Below are 17,602 nucleotides of genomic sequence, written 5' to 3'. Positions count from 1 at the left end.
CCTTGAGATCACTTATTTTCCCTTTTTTTTTTTTTTCTGGAGTCTTCCTCTGTGGCCCAGGCTGGAGTGCAATGGCGCAATCTCAGCTCACTGAAACCTCTGCCTCCCAGGTTCAAGCAATTCTCCGCCTCAGCCTCCCAAGTAGCTGGGATTACAGGCCCATGCCACCACACCCAGCTAATTTTTTGTATTTTAGTATAGATGGGGTTTCACCATGTTGGGAGACATGGTCTTGAGCTCCTGACCTCGTGATCTGCCCGACTCGGCTTCCTAAAGTGCTGGGATTACAGGCGTGAGCCACCGCTGCTGGGCCTTCACTTTTAAAAAATAGTAGAAATAGGCCGGGCGCGGTGGCTCAAGCCTGTAATCCCAGCACTTTGGGAGGCTGAGACGGGTGGATCCCGAGGTCAGGAGATCGACACCATCCTGGCTAACATGGTGAAACCCCGTCTCTACTAAAAAAAAAAAAAAATACAAAAAACTAGCCAGGCCCGGTGGCGGGTGCCTGTAGTCCCAAGCTACTCGGGAGGCTGAGGCAGGAGAATGGCGTAAACCCGGAAGGCAGAGCGTGCAGTGAGCTGAGATCCGGCCACTGCACTCCAGCCTGGGCGAAAGAGCGTGACTCCGTCTCAAAAAAATAAAATAAAATAAATAAATAAATAAATAAAAAATAGTAGAAATAGCTTCCTTTCCTTCCTTTTTCAAGACAAATGTCCCCTACTTTATAATTGCTTTTCAACTTTGGGTGTGGTAAAGGCATTCATGCAGGGTTCTAAGCACAAACTGCTTTTGGCTTAGACACGATCCAGAGCCCTTGTGTCCACCACTCGCCCTCAGGAGCTGCTTGCCCGACACTGCAGCGCCCTGGGTCCGTGCAGGCGCACTCCACACCGACGCAGGTCTGTCCTCCAAGTGCGCATGCGTGCAGTCTGCGCGGGAAAAAGTGCCGCCTCAGTTGAGCGCAGGCGAGGAGATGGCTGTGAGGGAGGCGGCGACGGTGGGCACTCCCGGGCCCAGGAGGGAGGAAGAGGCGGCGCTGCTCTTCCAGAGGGTCCATTACCGGCACGACTCGCGCTGGCTGCTGCCCGTGACCCCCTGCCTGTGCCTGGCCTGCGCGCTGGAGCTGCTGCCGGAGCCCGGCGTGTCGGTGCGGATGGAGCCTTTCCTTCGGAAGACCTGGGTTTGGGCATTTCCCTCAGCAAACGCCGCCGGGCCCTCGCCAGACCCGCTCTGGTGAACCCGACGCGAAACCGAGCCCCCGCGCTGTCTTCACTCTCCTCTCAGTCAGCCCATCCGGGACCCAGCCGCAGTGGCTTCGCGGGCGCCTCAGCCCCAGGCGGGTCTGCTGGCCCCGGGGGAGCCCCGCCCACCCGGCTCTGCGCCTGAAAGGGCGGGAATCCGGATCCCCCAGAACCTCACCCAGCCTCAGGGACACGCCTTCCCACCTTCTGCCTTCTGGCTCCTTCCCTTTGCTGCCCCTGCCTCCATTTCCTGGGGATTCGGCCTTAGCTCAGGCTCCCGCCATTTCAGCCCCCGCTCACCTGCGGGCCAGGCGCGCGCGCGACGGCTGCTCCTCATTCTCTTAAGCTGTCGGGGTGTGAATCGGAGGAGGGGCCGTCTGGGCTCCGAGGGGACAGGAGTGACAGGTTACAGCCGGGCAGAAGTGGGGTGAACGGCTACCCGTGTTTGCAATGAAGTTGTTTTGTTTGTTTGTCTTGAGATGGAGTTTCACTCTATAGCCCAGGCTGGAGTGCAGTGGCGCCATCTCTGCTCACTGCAACCTCGGCCTCCCGGGTTCAAGCGATTCTCCTGCCTCAGCCTCCCAAGTACTGGGATTACAGGCATGCGTTACTACACCTGGCTAATTTTGTATTTTTAGTAGATAAGGGGTTTCCCCATCTTAGGCTGGTCTTGAACTCCCGACCTCAGGTGATCCACCCGCCTCGGCCTCCCAAAGTGCTGGGATTACAGGCATGAGCCACTGTGCCTGGCTGATTTTGATAATTTTATCTCAGGATACCTTCACACCTTTACAAACTGTTGACCCCAAAGAGCTTTTGTTTATGTGGGTTATATCCAGTGATTTTTTTTTTTTAGACTTTTTTTTTTTTTTTTTTTTGAGATGGAGTCTCACTCTGTCACCCAGGTTGGAGTGCAGTGGTGTGATCTCCCCTCACTGCAACCTCCACCTCCCAGGTTCAAGCAATTCTCTTGCTCCAGCCTCCTGAGTAGCTGGGATTACAGGCATGTGCCTCCATGCCCAGCTAGGTTTTGTATTTTTAGTAGAGATGGGGTTTCACCATGTTGGCCAGGTTGGTTTTGAACTCCTGACCTTGTGATCTGCCCACCTAAGCCTCCCAAACTGCTGGGATTACAGGCGTGAGCCACCACACTTGGTCTGTCCATTGATATTTACTGTATTAGACATAAAAACAAAATTTAAAGTTTTATTTATTTAGAAGGAATAGCGCATTCATTATATATTAACAAATTTTGTGGGTTTTTTTTTTTTTTTTTCCGAGACAGGGTTTTGCCCTGTTGCCCAGGCTGGAGTGCAGTGGTGTGATCATAGCTCACTGCAGCCTTGATGTCCTGGGCTCAAGCGATCCTCCTACCTCGGCCTTATAAGTAGCTGAGACTACAGGTGTGCACCACCATTTCCAGGTAACTTTTTATTGTTTTTTGAGACTGGGTCTCACTATGTTGCCCAGGCTGGTCTCAAAACTCCTGGACTCAAGCAGTGATCCCCTCGCCTTGGCCTCCCAAAGTGCTGGGATTACAGGTATGAGCCACTGTGCCTGGCCCATAAGTAATTTTTTATCGTGGCAAAATATAGATAACATACAGTTTGTTTTTAGATCTTTTTAAGTGTACGGTCCTGTGGCATTAGTAATTTTTAAAAAAGTAAAAAACTGTATTTTCTCAAAACAAGAAAGATAGTGACAGGAGTGGCTTTGTTTTACATTTTTGCAAGTTGCTTTAATTGAAGACAGGTTGGCCAGGCACAGTGGCTCAGGCCTGTAATCCCACTGCTTTGGGAGGCAGAGGTGGAAGGATCACTGGAGCCCAGGAGTTCAAGACTGCATTGAGCGATGATCAAGTCACGGCATACCTTCTTGGACAAGAGCAAGACCCTGTCTCTCTTAAACACAGCTGGATATATTTATTTACTTACTTATTTTTTTGAGATGGAGTTTCACTCTTGTTGCCCAGGCTGGAGTGCAATAGTGCGATCTTGCCTCACTGCAACTTCTGCCTCCCAGGTTCAAGCGATTCTCATGCCTCAGCCTCCCAAGTAGCTGGGATTACAGGCATGCGCCACCACACCTGGCTAATTTTGTATTTTTAGTAGAGATTGGGTTTCTCCATGTTGGTCAGATTGGTCTTGAACTCGCAACCTCAGGTGATCTGCCTGCCTCGACCTCCCAAAGTGCTGGGATTACTGATGTGAGCCACCACACCCAGCCAAACAGCTGGATTTTTATCTATTTCTGAATTCAGTCTGTTGTGATGTCATGTCATGTAGTCTCAAAAACTCCACTGTACACTCGTGGGAGAATAAGAATGAGAAAGACTGGGCCAGGTCCAGTGACTCACACCTGTAATCCCAGCACTTTGGGAGGCCGAGGTGGTTGGATCACGAGGCCAGGAGTCAAGAGCAGCCTGGCCAACGTGGAAAAAAAATGAGAAAGACTAAGAACATTTTAATATTATATGAAAATATGTTTGTTATTGTGGACCCCTGGAAAGTGTTTTAGGCACCCTTAGGAATCCCCACACTGTGCTCTGGGAACTCGGAAACTAGCTAATAACCTCTGAATTTTCATTAAGGATGGAAATTCTGAGGCTGCTTTTCTTGGACAGTAAATCAGAGATGAGTAAGACAGTGCAGCGGGGAGAAAATAAGATAACATGTTATTTGGAACTTAGAAGAATGAACATGTTTGTGGTCAAGTGCTGTTCAGGGTAAGGAGAGGAATTAGGAAAGAGTTCTTACAGGAGGAAGCATTCAAATTAGGTTTAAGAAGATGGGTGAGATTTGGACCAGAGGAAGTGGGAGGCTGATTATCCCAGGAGGTAGGTATTATAAGGATGGGTTTTGGGGATAATCAGAGTGTTTGAAGGGAAATTGAAAGAGATGAGATTGGAGAGACAGGTTGAGGACAGTTATTTGAAGAGTTTGAAACCCAGCTAAGGAGCTTGAACATAATCTGTCAGATGAAGGGGAGTTGTTAGGATTTTTTGAGTAGCTCATAGATCACTACCTTAATCTATTATGTAGGATGAATTGGTGAAGGAAAAACAGGAGCCTTACAGTAGCACAGATGAGAAGCAATAAGAGATGCAACTTCTACCTTTTATTGAGCACACTTTTCTTTTGAGATGGAGTTTCACTCTTGTTGCCCAGGCTGGAGTGCGATGGCGCAATCTTGGATCACTGCAACCTCCGCCTCCCGGGTTCAAGCGATTCTTCTGCCTCAGCCTCCTGAGTAGCTGGGATTATAGGCGCCTGCCACCACGCACAGCTAATTTTTGTATTTTTAGTAGAGAAGAGGTTTCACCATGTTGGCCAGGCTGGTCTTGAATGCCTGACCTCAGGTGAGCCACCCACCTTGGCCTCCCAAAGTGCTGGGATTACAGGTGTGAGCCACCGCACCTGGCTTGAACACACTTTTCTTTTTCTTTCTTTCTTTCTTTTTTTTTTTAGATGGAGTTTTGCTCTTGTTGTCCAGGCTGGAGTGCAGTGGTGCGCGATCTTTGCTCACCACAACCTCCCCTCCTGGATTCAAGCGATTCTCCTGCCTCAGCCTCCCAATTAGTTGGGGGTATAGGCATACGCCACCACGCCCGGCTAATTTTGTACTTTTAGTAGAGATCAGGTTTCTCCACGTTGGTCAGGCTGGTTTTGAACTCCCAACCTTAGGTGATCCGCCCACCTCGGCCTCCCAAAATGTTGGGATTACAGGCCTAAGCCACCATGCCCGGCCTTTGAAAAGCCACACTTCACATGCCTGTAATCCCAGCTACTCGGGAGGCTGAGGCAGGAGAATCGCTTGAACCCGGGAGGCGGAGGTTGCGGTGAGCCGAGATCGCGCCATTGCACTCCAGCCTGGGCAAAAAGAGCAAAACTCTGCCTCAAAAAAAAAAAAAAAAAGAAAAGCCACACTTTTCTTTCCTTTTTTTTGAGACGAAGTCTCACTCTTGTCCTCCAGGCTGGAGTGCAATGGCGCTATCTCGGCTCACTGCAACCTCCGCCTCCCTGGGATTACAGGCACCTGCCACCATGCCCGGGTAATTTTTTTATTTTTAGTTGAGATGGGGTTTCACCATGTTCGCCGGGCTGGTCTCGAACTTTTGACCTCATGATCCGCCTACCTTGGCCTCCTAAGGTGCTGAGATTACAGGTGTGAATCACTGCATCCAGCCTCTATTTTTGCTTGCTTGCTTTTTTTTTTTTTTTTTTTTTGAGATGGAGTCTCGCTCTGTCGCACAGACTGGAGTGTGGTGGCGCAGTCTCGGCTTACTGCAAGCTCCGCCTCCTGGGTTCACGCCATTCTCCTGACTCAGTCTCCTGAGTAGCTGGGACTACAAGCGCCCGCCACCACACCGGCTAATTTTTTTTGTATTTTCAGTAGAGATGGGGTTTCACTGTGTTAGCCAGGATGGTCTTGATCTCCTGACCTCGTGATCCGCCTTTCTTGGCCTTCCAAAGTGCTGGGATTACAGGCGTGAGCCACTGCGCCTGGCCTATTTTTGCTTTCTTCACCAACATGTTAGGCTTAAATGAGCTGGTGGACGAAAGTGATTTGTGAAAAATAAATTGCTATGTAAATGTAGGGCATTAGGAACCTTAGCTCATGTATAATCTTCTGTATGAACACATGGATTCCTCTGTGTAAATGATACCCTTTTCCAACCTCCCTTGAAGGAGTATGGGTCTCGCCATAGTTTAAATGATCTCTCCGGTATCATCCTGTAATTGTATTTGCAAATTATGGTTGTTGGATTCAGAATAGCCAAGATTTGGTTACTATTGAATATTTTTCTTCATTTGCTTCAAGTTGTTGCGCAAGAAGCACATGTTGTCTTGCTTCCAAGATGCCCTCGTGAGACACACCTCCCTGGTCACGCAACTGGTGTCTCAGGATCAGAGAGTCTGCATCCGCTTCATAAGCATGCTTTTTGGTAAGATTAGGAGGGAAATTTGATATGAGTTTTGAATGTATAGTATGTATATCTGCTTTTGGAGGTCTTGGAAAAATGATCCTAGATGATTTAGATTTTTTGTATTGTAAAACTTTATTAGCAAATTGTTTTGTCATAATGATGTGGAAATGGCCCCTTTTCTAAGATCCAAGATGCATTTTACAGTAACTGACTTTACTAGAGCCAAGAAGTTAGTAAAAGTAAGATGAAAATGGGAAATGTTGGCCAGGCATGGTGGCTCATGCCTGTAGTCCCAACACTTTGGGAGGCTGAGGCGGGTAGATCACTTGAGGTCAGGAGTTAGAGACCAGCCTGGTCAACATGGTAAAACCCCTGTCTCTACTAAAAATACAAAAATTAGCTCCATGTGGTGGCATGTGGCTGTAGTCCCAGCTACTCAGGAGGCTGAGGCATGAGAATTGCTTGAACCCTGGAGGCGGAGGTTGCAGTGAGACTAGTTCGTGCCACTGCACTCATCTGGGCGACAGAGCAAGACTCCATCTCAAAAAAAAATCTTCAAAGAGTCCAGTATAGGACTCTAAAGTCCAGCCTGGCCAATTATCTTTTTAAAGCCTGGGCAGGTCATTGAAAGTCAAAGTGTTTGGTGCTGAGAGTAGAATTTAGTTGAAACATTGTTTATAGCTGCTTTTAGACTTACAAATTACAGTGTGCCTGCATGGGTCTATTTCTCTTTGAAGAGAACTGTTAACCACTCCTTTTTTTTTTTTTTTTTTTTTTTGAGACAGTCTCGCTCTGTTGCCCAGGCTCAGTTCACTGGAATCTCTGCCTCCTGGGTTCAAGCAATTCTCCTACCTCAGCCTCCCGAGTAGCTGGGACTATAGGCACAGGCCACTACTCCTGGCTAATTTTTGTATTTTTAGTAGAAACGGGGTTTCGCCGTATTGGTCAGGCTTTTGTTGAACTCCTGACCTCAGGTAATCTGCCACCTTGGCCTCCCAAATTGCTGGGATACAGGTATGTGCCACCGTGCCCTGCCTAACCACCCCTTTCTTACCTCCCTCTGCTCCAAGGACTGTTACACAGCGTGGAAGATGGGAGTGTGACAGACCTCTGTATTGAAGGTAAGTTGAAACCATTGTATCTAGCACTTGAAGATGAAAGTATTAGTCTGAATTGCAGCTCTGGTTACCTGAGACCTTGGTGAAATTAAGAGGAACTCCATTAGTTTTCAATCACTAATTCAACATTTGTTTCTTTGTTGTTGTTGTTTTTTCTTTTTTTTCTGAGACAGAGTCTCTGTCGCCCAGGCTGGAGTGCAGTGGCCTGATCTCAGCTCACTGCAAACTCCGCCTCCCGGGTTCACGCCATTCTCCTGCCTCAGCCTCCCAAGTAGCTAGGACTACAGCCCCTGCCACCATGCCCAGCTAATTTTTTGTTTTTTTTTTTTAAGTAGAGACAGGGTTTCACTGTGTTAGCCAGGATGGTCTCAATCTCCTGACCTCGTGATCTGCCTGCCTCGGCCTCCCAAAGTGCTGGGATTACAAGTGTGAGCCACAGTGCCCAGCCTCAATATTTGTTTTTTACTTTTTTTTTTTTTTTTTAGATGGAGTCTTGCTCTGTTGCCCAGGCTGGAGTGCAGGGATGTGATCTCAGCTCACTGCAACCTCTGCCTCGCAGGTTCAAGCAATTCTCCTGTCTCAGCTTCCCGAGTAGCTGGGATTACAGGCATCTGCCACCACGCCCAGCTAATTTTTGTATTTTGAGTAGAGACAGAGTTTCATCATGCTGGCCAGGCTGGTCTCGAGCTCCCAGACTCAGGTGATCTGCCTGCCTCAGCCTCAAGTGCTGGGATTACAGGTGTGAGCCACTGCACCCGGCCCAATATTTCTTTCTTTCTTTCTCTCTTTTTCTTTTTCTATCTTTTTTTTTTTTTCTGTTGAGACAGGGCCTCATTCTGTCGCCCAGGCTGGAGTGCAGTGGTACAATCATAGCTGACTGCAGTCTTGAACTCCTGAGTTCAAGCAATCTTCCCGCCTCAGCCTCCCAAGTAGCTGGGACTACAGGTGTGCACTACCATGACTGGCTAAAAAAATTTATTTTCGTTGAGACGGGGACTTACCATATTGACCAGGCTGATCTCAAACGGCTATTCTCAAACTGTCCTCCCGCCTTGGCCTCCCAAATTGCTGGGATTATAGGCGTGAGTCACCATTCCTGGCCTTACATTTTTTCCTTGGGTATCTACTCTGTGCTAGATACTGGATCAGGCACTACAGATACATAGATAGATAAGACATGGTCCCTGTCTTCTAGGAGCTTACAATCTGGAGAAGAGATTGACTGACAGGTAAATAACTAGAGTTGATGAGTGATGTTACGAAGGCACATACAAAACTCTTTTTTATTACATCTCATATTGGTTCGTTGAAAGTTGTATGCACACAGGTGGTGGTTAAAACTGTTGAAGTGGACAGAGCGTGTTACCACAGGCCTGTAGTCCCAGCTACTTGAGAGGCTGAGGTGGGAGGATCCCTTGAGTCCAGGAGTTTGAGGTGACAGTGAGCTACGATTGGCCCACTGCACTCTAGCCTGGATGACAAAGTGAGACCCCCTTCTCTAAAAAAAAAAAAAAACAAAACAAAAATTGTCGAAGTGCATGGGTTTACCTATAAAGGGTTTGTAGAGAAAGAAGGTAAGAGCCCTGGTAAGCGAGGATTCTTGCAGAGAGAGTGGGAATTGTACTAGTTAGGATCCAGTCAGGAAATAGAAGCTACACCAATTATTTGAATAGAAAATCTTTAAAGAATGGTTAAGTAGGCTGGGTGCAGTGGCTCATGCCCGTAATCCCAGCACTTCGGGAAGCTTAGGCCAGTGGATCACTGGAAGGCAGGAGTTCGAGACCAGCCTGGCCAACATGGTGAAACCCCATCTCTACCAAAAATTAAAAAAAAAAAAAAAAAAAAAAAAAGGCCAGGCATGGTGGTGGGCACCTGTAATCCCAGCTACTTGGGAGGCTGAGGCAGGAGAATCACTTGAACCCGGGAGGTGGAGGTTGCAGTGAGCTGAGATTGCACCACTGCACTCCAGCCTGGGGTGATACAGTGAGACCCCATTTCAATTGAAAAAATAATGTTGGTTAAGTAGGTAACTGAAGAAAAAGAGAACCACCAAATTTTCATGGAGATAGCAATTATAGAAAACAACTCCCCCACTGGGGCTGGGGAAACAAAGGAAAGAGGCTGAAATGGTTAAAACTTAGAAGTTTTGAGGAAGGGCCTACTTAATGAAACTCAGACCTCTGAGTGGCACTGACTAGATAATACTGTTGTCTCTGGAGGAGGAGAGATGCAATAAAGCTGGTTCTGGAAAAACTGCAGGCTGGATTCAGCTGCTGTCATAGAGTGGCACTGCCACTGCCAGGATAAAGAAGTGCTAAGGTGCCAGGCACCTTAATTGTGTAGGTCTGTAGTCCTGGCTACTCAGGAGATTGAGTTGAGAGGATCACTTGAACTTAGGAGTTCAAGTCCAACATGGGCAACATAGCAAGATTGTCTCTTAAAAAAAAAAAAGGGTTAAGGAGATACTTATATGAATGGGAAGACTTATATGAATGGGAAACAGACAGGAAACCCATAGGAAATTAAGAGGAAGGGCAACTCCCTTCTTCCTACAGCCTCACCATCTCTTTCTAGTGCTCATTATTGGCAGAACTTAATGGAGTTCAGCTAGCAAAGCAAAAATGTGATCTGCAGAGTCTAGTCTTAGTATTCTAAGGCAAAGTAGAGGGTGGGTTTTGGAGCTCAAAGACAATAGTGTAATAACTGGTTTGGTCCATTCCTTTGGCTACTTGGTGTCCAGATACCCTTCTCCACATATTTGAACTCCCATAGAACAAAAACAACTTGGTTTTTACCTAACAAGATGTAACTGCCCTTCATTCATATACTTCATACAGACTAAGCCATTGTCAATTTGTCCACAACATAAGGGGGTTGGTAATTTATTTTTAAATTCAATCACAGTCCTATATGAATATTCTGTTACCTAAAGACTAAATTTTAAAGCTAACCTCCACCAAAACTTGTTCAAACAGAAAGGAAAAAAGGAGAGAGAAGAAAATAGTTAATATACAGAAATATATTACAAGCTTCATTTTCATAACTGGTCACAAGGATATAGTTGATATTTATCATTTCCTTCTTAATGGGTTTGTTCTATGTATCCTTTGCCCTCAACCAGGGTCTCAACTGGTCAGGGTTTTTACCTGATAGGGTGTCTCACACCTTCATTCCTGAAAGCTCTGAATGTTTTTTTTTTCCCCAAGCCAAACTGTATCCAGCTTTATTAAAGATACTTTCCATAAACAGCCATGGTATTTCAGGCAGGACATGGGCAGACAGTCATTAACAGTATACAACAACTTTCAAACTCCCTTCTTCAATGGACTACCAAAAATCAGAAAGCCACTATAAAACCCAATGAAGTCTTCATCTGATGCTTTGAACAGGGAAAGTTTAGAGTGAGGGTTGACATTTCACATTTAACATGTTGTTTAACAACTTTTCACAAGCCAACCCTGGCTTTCAGGAAGTGAAATGAAAATGGCAGAATTTATCTGAAGATCCACAATCTAAAAATGGAGCCACTGCTCTTTTGACAGGTGCCATCTCAGTGGCATCACTGGAAAGTCCAGATTGTCTGACACACTGGTAGCCAATGACTAGGGGTCAGGTCCCAACAGATGTCTGGGTCTTAAGGGAGTTAAGTCTATGCTGAAAGGTGGAAAGGGAGAAGAGGACATAAAAATGAATTTGTTGGCCGGGCGCCGTGGCTCAAGCCTGTAATCCCAGCACTTTGGGAGGCTGAGACGGGCAGATCACGAGGTCAGGATATCGAGACCATCCTGGCGAACACGGTGAAACCCCGTCTCTACTAAAAAATACAAAAAATTAGCTGGGCGTGGTGGCGGGTGCCTGTAGTCCCAGCTACTCGGGAGGCTGAGGCAGGAGAATGGCGTGAACCCAGGAGGCGGAGTTTGCAGTGAGCTGAGGTCTCGCCACTGCACTCCAGCCTGGGCGACAGACCGAGATCGTCTCAAAAAAAAAAAAAAAAAAAAAAAAAAGGCCAGGAGTGGTGGCTCAAGCCTGTAATCCCAGCACTTTGGGAGGCCGAGGCGGGCGGATCACGAGGTCAGAAGATTGTGACCATCCTGGCTAACATGGTGAAACCCCGTCTCTACTAAAAAATACAAAAAATTAGCCGGGCGCAGTGGCGGGCACCTGTAGTCCCAGCTACTCGGGAGGCTGAGGCAGGAGAATGGTGTAAACCCGGGAGGCGGAGCTTGCAGTGAGCTGAGATCCGGCCACTGCTGCACTCCAGCTTGGGCGACAGAGCAAGACTCCGTCTCAAAAAAAAAAAAAAAAGCAGTTTTCAAACCTGGCTTCACAATAGACTTACCTGGAGAACTTTAGAAATACACTAGAATTTTATATTTAGAAAACTATTTTAAAGTATAAAACATATTTAAATATATTTAAGTATATTTAAATAGAAATATATTTATGTGGAGCAATATATATATGTATTTTCACATTAAACAATATATTGGGCTTTTCCCTTAGACATTCAGTTGGCCTGGGGTGGGACTTGGGCATTAATTTTTTTTTTTTTTTTGAGACGGAGTCTTGCTGTGTCACCCAAGTTGGAGTGCAGTGGCGCGATCTCGGCTCACTACAAGCTCCGCCTCCCGGGTTACACCATTCTCTTGCCTCAGCCTCCCGAGTAGCTGGGACTACAGGCGCCCGCCACCATACCTGGCTAATTTTTTTGTATTTTTAGTAGAGATGGGGCCTTTCAAAGTGCTGGGATTACAGGTGTGAACCACCGTGCCCGGTCGGGCATTAGTATTTTTTTAAAGCTTCCTAGGTGAGTCTAATGTGCAGCCTGAGTTGAGAACCACTGATACAAAACAAAGAAGGCCAGGCATGGTGACTCACACCTATAATCCCAGCACTTTGGGAGACAGGCAGGAGGATTGCTGAAGCCCAAGCATGTGAGATTACCCTGGAAAGCATAGCAAGACTCTGTCTCTTAAAAAAAAAATGAAAAAATTAGCCAGGCGTGGTGGCATGTACCTGTAGTCCCAGCTACTCAAGAGGCTGAGTGGGAGGATTGCTTGAGCCCAAGAGTTGAAGGCTGCAGTGAGCTATGATCACACCACTGCACTTTAGCCCGGATGACCCTGTCTCTAAACAAAACAAAAACAAAATCAAAAGAAAAAAACAAAAAACAAAGAAACCAGAACTCCTTTAGTTTGGACGTGCACACAGTTGTTTTTTTTTTTTTTTTTTTTTTTGAGGCGGAGTTTTCTCTTGTTGCCCATGCTGGAGTGCAATGGCACAATCTCAGCCCACTGCAACCTCCACCTCCCAGATTCAAGCAATTCTCCTGCCTCAGCCTCCTGAGTAGCTGGGATTACAGGCATGCGCCTCCATGCCCGGCTAATTTCGTATTTCTAGTAGAGACAGGATTTCTCCATGTTGGTCAGGCTGGTCTCGAACTCCTGATCTCAGGTGATGCGGCTGCCTCAGCCTCCCAAAGTGCTGGGATTACAGGTGTGAGCCACCGTGCCCAGCCTGTGCACACATAATTAAATGGAAGAAATAGAAAAGAATAATTCCAATTAGCCCATGCAAATTACTACCTGCACTGACTGAGTAGAAGGGCCACGGAAGGTGGAGTCTGGGTTGGGGGTGCCTCCTGATTAGTAATACTATTGTGTCTGTTCAGTCATTATTCAGCTCACAACGCAGCTGAAGCTGGAGCAGACCACCCGTTGCCTGCTGGATGAGTGCCACAAAGAGGTCAGTAAATAGCTATGGGTTCTTGAGGTCTCAGAATCCTCAGATGTCAGAGCTGGGTCAACCCTTCTTTGAACAAATGAGAGCTTGAAGTCCAGGGAGGAAAAGGAACTTTCCTGAGGTTACCGAGTTGGTGGCAGAGTCAGAGCTAAGGCCTGGGTCCACTGATCCTGCTCTAGTGTTCTTTACAGCTTTCTTCTTTCCCCTTTCAGTCTCCCAAATGTTACCTCCATGCAGTGAAGTGCCATCTTTCTGGCATAATCATCCCATGGTCCATTTTCTGTGACTTCCTGATTATAATACAGATTTCCTTGATGAATTTATCAAGGAAATATGTTCTCTATGTCTCGGTTTGGTGGTTTTATTTTATTTTAAATTGTATACATTACTTAGTACTAAAGGTGTTTGGTTCTATCAGCTTACTTTGTACTGAAGGCGTTTGCTTCTATCTGAGGTAAGCATTGAGTGGATATGGTATATTTAATCTGCTTTCTTCAGTGTAGTCAAAGAAGTCAGTTAGCCAGGTGTGATGGCTTACGCCTATAATCCCAGCACTTTGGGAGGCTGAGGTGGGTGGATCACTTGAGGTCAGGAGTTCGAGGTCAGCCTGGCCAATATGGTGAAACCCCATCTCTACTAAAAATACAAAAAAAAAAAAAAATTAGCTGGGCATGGTGGTGCATGCCTGTAATCCCAGCTACTGGGGAGGCTGAGGCAGGGGAATTGATTGAACCCAGGAGGTAGAGTTTGCAGTGAGCTGAGATTACACCACTGCACCCCAGCCTGGGTGACAAAGCAAGACTCCATCTCAAAAAAAAAAAAAAAAAAAAAAATCAATTAAAGAGCAGCTTTTGTGTTGTATTTAAGACTGAGGAATAATATCAAAATAACTTTTTTTTTTTTTTTTGAGATGGAGTCTTGCTCCGTCACCCAGACTGGAGTGCAGTGGCTGGATCTCAGCTCACTGCAAGCTCTGCCTCCCTGGGTTCACGCCATTCTCCTGCCTCAGCCTCCTGAGTAACTGGGATTACAGGCGCCCACCACCTCGCCCGGCTAATTTTTTGTATTTTTTAGTAGAGATGGGGTTTCACCGGGTTAGCCAGGATGATCTCGATCTCGTGACCTCGTGATCCGCCCACCTCGGCCTCCCAAAGTGCTGGGATTACAGGCTTGAGCCACTGTGCCCGGCCCAGAATAACTTTTTATTTAATTTGCAGAACGAAGACAAATGTTTATCTTGTTACCACCATCAAGAGCAACATTTCATTATAAATTATATTTCAGTTATATCATAATTATGTTACATGTGATTAATATATCAAATTGAATTTATAATTATATATATCAGTGCTTATCATTATGATGAGATGATGCCACTTAACATTTATTGAGCACTTTCTATAGGCTAGGCATTGTATTAGGCGGTTTATATGTAATATCTCATTCAGCCGTATCAACAACCCTATAAAGCTGTTACTATTATTATTTCCCACCAGAGTTAAGAATATTACTAAAAGTGGTATGACTAGCTAGTCAATAGAAAAGGTAAAATATATGGCCGGGCGCGGTGGCTCAAGCCTGTAATCCTAGTACTTTGGGAGGCCAAGGCAGGTGGATCACGAGGTCAGGAGATCGAGACCATCCTGGCTAACATGGTGGTGAAACCCCTTCGCCTCTACTACTAAAAAAAAAAAAAAAACTAGCCAGGCGAGGTGGTGGGTGCCTATAGTCCCAGCTACTCGGAGGCTGAGGTGGGAGAATGGCATGAACTCGGGAGGCGGAGCTTGCAGTGAGCCGAGATCGCACCACTGCACTCCAGCCTAGGAGACACAGCGAGACTCTGTCTCAAAAAAAAAAAGGAAAGGTAAAATATGGATTATTGACTCTCCCTGTAAAGCATGAAGCATAGTGCCTGGTATACAGAGAATGTTTAGTAATAGTAGCTATAATAACTATAATAACAATAATTTTTTTTTCACATTGAGTCAGTGTTCTGTCTTTATGACATTTCAAACTTTTGTCCTCCAACTTCTGGTTCTATGGGGGCAAACTATGCAAATGTTAATTCAGTTTAACAAACATGCACTGAGGTAGGTACTGAGGACTCTGAGAGGACTCAGTCCCTTTCCTCCAGGAGTTCGCAGTCCAATGGGGAAGTTGGACACTAAGCTAAAAAAGCTGATTGCTGACTGTGGTGAGAGACACATGCAATACAGGCATTGGTGTGGGTAGGGCAAGATGAGTTTTGGTGGAAGATCTGTCCTGATCCTAATTGACAGAATGGGGCATATTCACTTTCTGTAGCTGTGTAACATGCCATCCATGCGAGGCAGCCTGGCCACCCTGACCCTTCTTGGCAAGTTGGTGGATGCCATCCCTGCTCTGGCAGATGAGCTTGTAATGGAGCACGGTGAGTGACCTGTGGGAGGAGCTGCCACTACCCTTTTACCTGCTTTTATCATACTGCCATCTGGGTACCCCATTTACTCTGTACACCTGGGAAGTCATTACTTTCCTGCTCTAGTCTTCAGTTTCCCCATCTGCAAAATGTACTGTATGTTGGTCAATTTGAAAAAGGTCATTTTCTTGACTCTATTCTTGGACTATTTCCATTCATTCTTTTTTTTTTTTTTGAGACGGAGTCTCTCTTTTGTTGCCCAGGCTGGAGTGCAATGGCGCAATCTCGACTCACCGCAACCTCTACCTCCTGGGTTCAAGCGATTCTCCTGCCTCAGCCTCCCGAGTAGCTGGGATTACAGGCATGTGCCACCACGCCGGGCTAATTTTGTATTCTCAGTACAGACAGGGTTTCTCCATGTTGATCAGGCTGGTCTCGATCTCCCGACCTCAGGTGATCCACCAGCCACAACCTCCCAAAGTGCTGGGATTACAGGCATGAGCCACCGCACCCGGCCTTCCATTCATTCTTTTTTTTCTGAGACGAGTCTTGCTCTGTCGCCCAGGCTGGAGTGCAGTGGTGTGATCTCGGCTCACTGCAAGCTCCACCTCCCGGGTTCACGCCATTCTTCTGCCTCAGCCTCCTGTGTAGCTGGGACTACAGGTGCCTGCCACCACGCCTGGCTAATTTTTTGTATTTTTAGTAGAGATGGGGTTTCACCATGTTAGCCAGGATGGTCTCGATCACCTGACCTCGTGATTCGCCTGCCTCAGCCTTCCTTCCAAAGTGCTGGGATTATAGGTGTGAGCCACCACGCCTGGCTCTGTTCATTCTTTTTTTTTTTTTTTTTTTTTTTTTGAGACGGAGTCTCGCTCTGTCGCCCAGGCTGGAGTGCAGTGGCCGGATCTCAGCTCACTGCAAGCTCCGCCTCCCGGGTTCATGCCATTCTCCGGCCTCAGCCTCCCGAGTAGCTGGGACTACAGGCGCCCGCCACCTCGCCCGGCTAGTTTTTTGTATTTCTTAATAGAGATGGGGTTTCACCGTGTTAGCCAGGATGGTCTCGATCTCCTGACCTCGTGATCCGCCCGTCTTGGTCTCCCAAAGTGCTGGGATTACAGGCTTGAGCCACCGCGCCCGGCCTGTTCATTCTTTAACACACATTAATTAAGTACCTACTATGAACCTTCGTTTTGGATGGAAGGAGGAATTCTGGAATATAGAAGCACTTTTTTCTATCAGTGAAATGCAAATAAATACCTCACAGAGGATTTACCAAAGGGTAAATAACCTCTTTAAGTTGGTTTCCCCTTGTTTAAAAAATTAATAATAATAATAATTATTATTTTTTAAGACAGAGTCTGTTCCCCAGGCTAGAGTGCAGTGGCATGATCTTGGCTCGCTGTAACCTCTGCCTCCCAGGTTCAAGTGATTTTCCTGCTTCAGCCTCCCGAGTAGCTGGGATTATAGGTGTCCACCACCATGCCAGGTTAATTTTTGTATTTTTAATAGAAGTGGGGTTTCGCCATGTTGGCCAGACTGGTGTCAAACTCCTGACTTCAAGTGATCTGCCCACCTTGGCCTCCCAAAGTGGTGGGGTTACAGCTATGAGGCACTGTGCCCAGCCTAATTATTATTATTTTTTAGAGACCAGGTCTCACTAGGTAGAGCAGGTTGGTCTCAAACTGCTGGCCTGAAGTGATCCTCCCACCTTGGCCTCCCAAAGTGCTGAGATTACAGGAATAAACCACTGCACCTGGGTTTGTTCCTTTTTTTTTTTTTGAAATGGAGTCTCGCTCTGTTGCCCAGGCTGGAGTGCGGTGGTGTGATCTCAGCTCACTGCCACCTCTGCCTCATGGGTTCCAGTGATTCTCCTGCCTCAGCTTCCCAAGTAGCTGGGGTTACAGGCGCCTGCCAGCATGCCCGGCTAATTTTTGTATTTTTAGTAGATGCAGGGTCTTGCCTTGTTGGCCAGGCTGGTTTCGAACTCCTGAACTCAGGTGATCCTTCCGCCTTGGCCTTCCCAAGTGCTGGGATTACAGGTGTGAGCCACTGTGCCCAGTTGGTTTTCCCTTTAGATTAAGTATGCAGAAAGCATTTATTGTGGGGGATCATAGGGACTTACCATTACTACCCCATTAGGAATCATAGATTGGAGTTTCATATAGCAGTTGACATT

The 17,602-nt window shown here is 46.7% G+C and overlaps 1 protein-coding gene across 1 annotated transcript in view; it reads left to right on the top strand.

The window, feature by feature from the left end:
* The first annotated feature begins 862 nt into the window (after positions 1-862).
* The window catches only part of MEI1 (meiotic double-stranded break formation protein 1), a 95,890-nt gene continuing 79,150 nt past the window's right edge, over positions 863-17,602 (top strand). The window contains exons 1-5 of the mRNA XM_003905610.4: positions 863-1,147; positions 6,063-6,186; positions 7,239-7,289; positions 12,958-13,031; positions 15,333-15,438. Of these exons, the coding sequence (XP_003905659.2) occupies positions 974-1,147; positions 6,063-6,186; positions 7,239-7,289; positions 12,958-13,031; positions 15,333-15,438 (529 nt within the window). The 5' untranslated portion in view covers positions 863-973. The remainder of the gene's footprint in view (positions 1,148-6,062; positions 6,187-7,238; positions 7,290-12,957; positions 13,032-15,332; positions 15,439-17,602) is intronic.

The sequence above is a fragment of the Papio anubis genome, chromosome 16 (assembly GCF_008728515.1).
Source record: "Papio anubis isolate 15944 chromosome 16, Panubis1.0, whole genome shotgun sequence".
Taxonomy (NCBI): Eukaryota; Metazoa; Chordata; class Mammalia; order Primates; family Cercopithecidae; genus Papio; species Papio anubis.
Note: the sequence above shows the minus strand (reverse complement) of the source record. Positions and strands in the feature narration are given on the sequence as shown.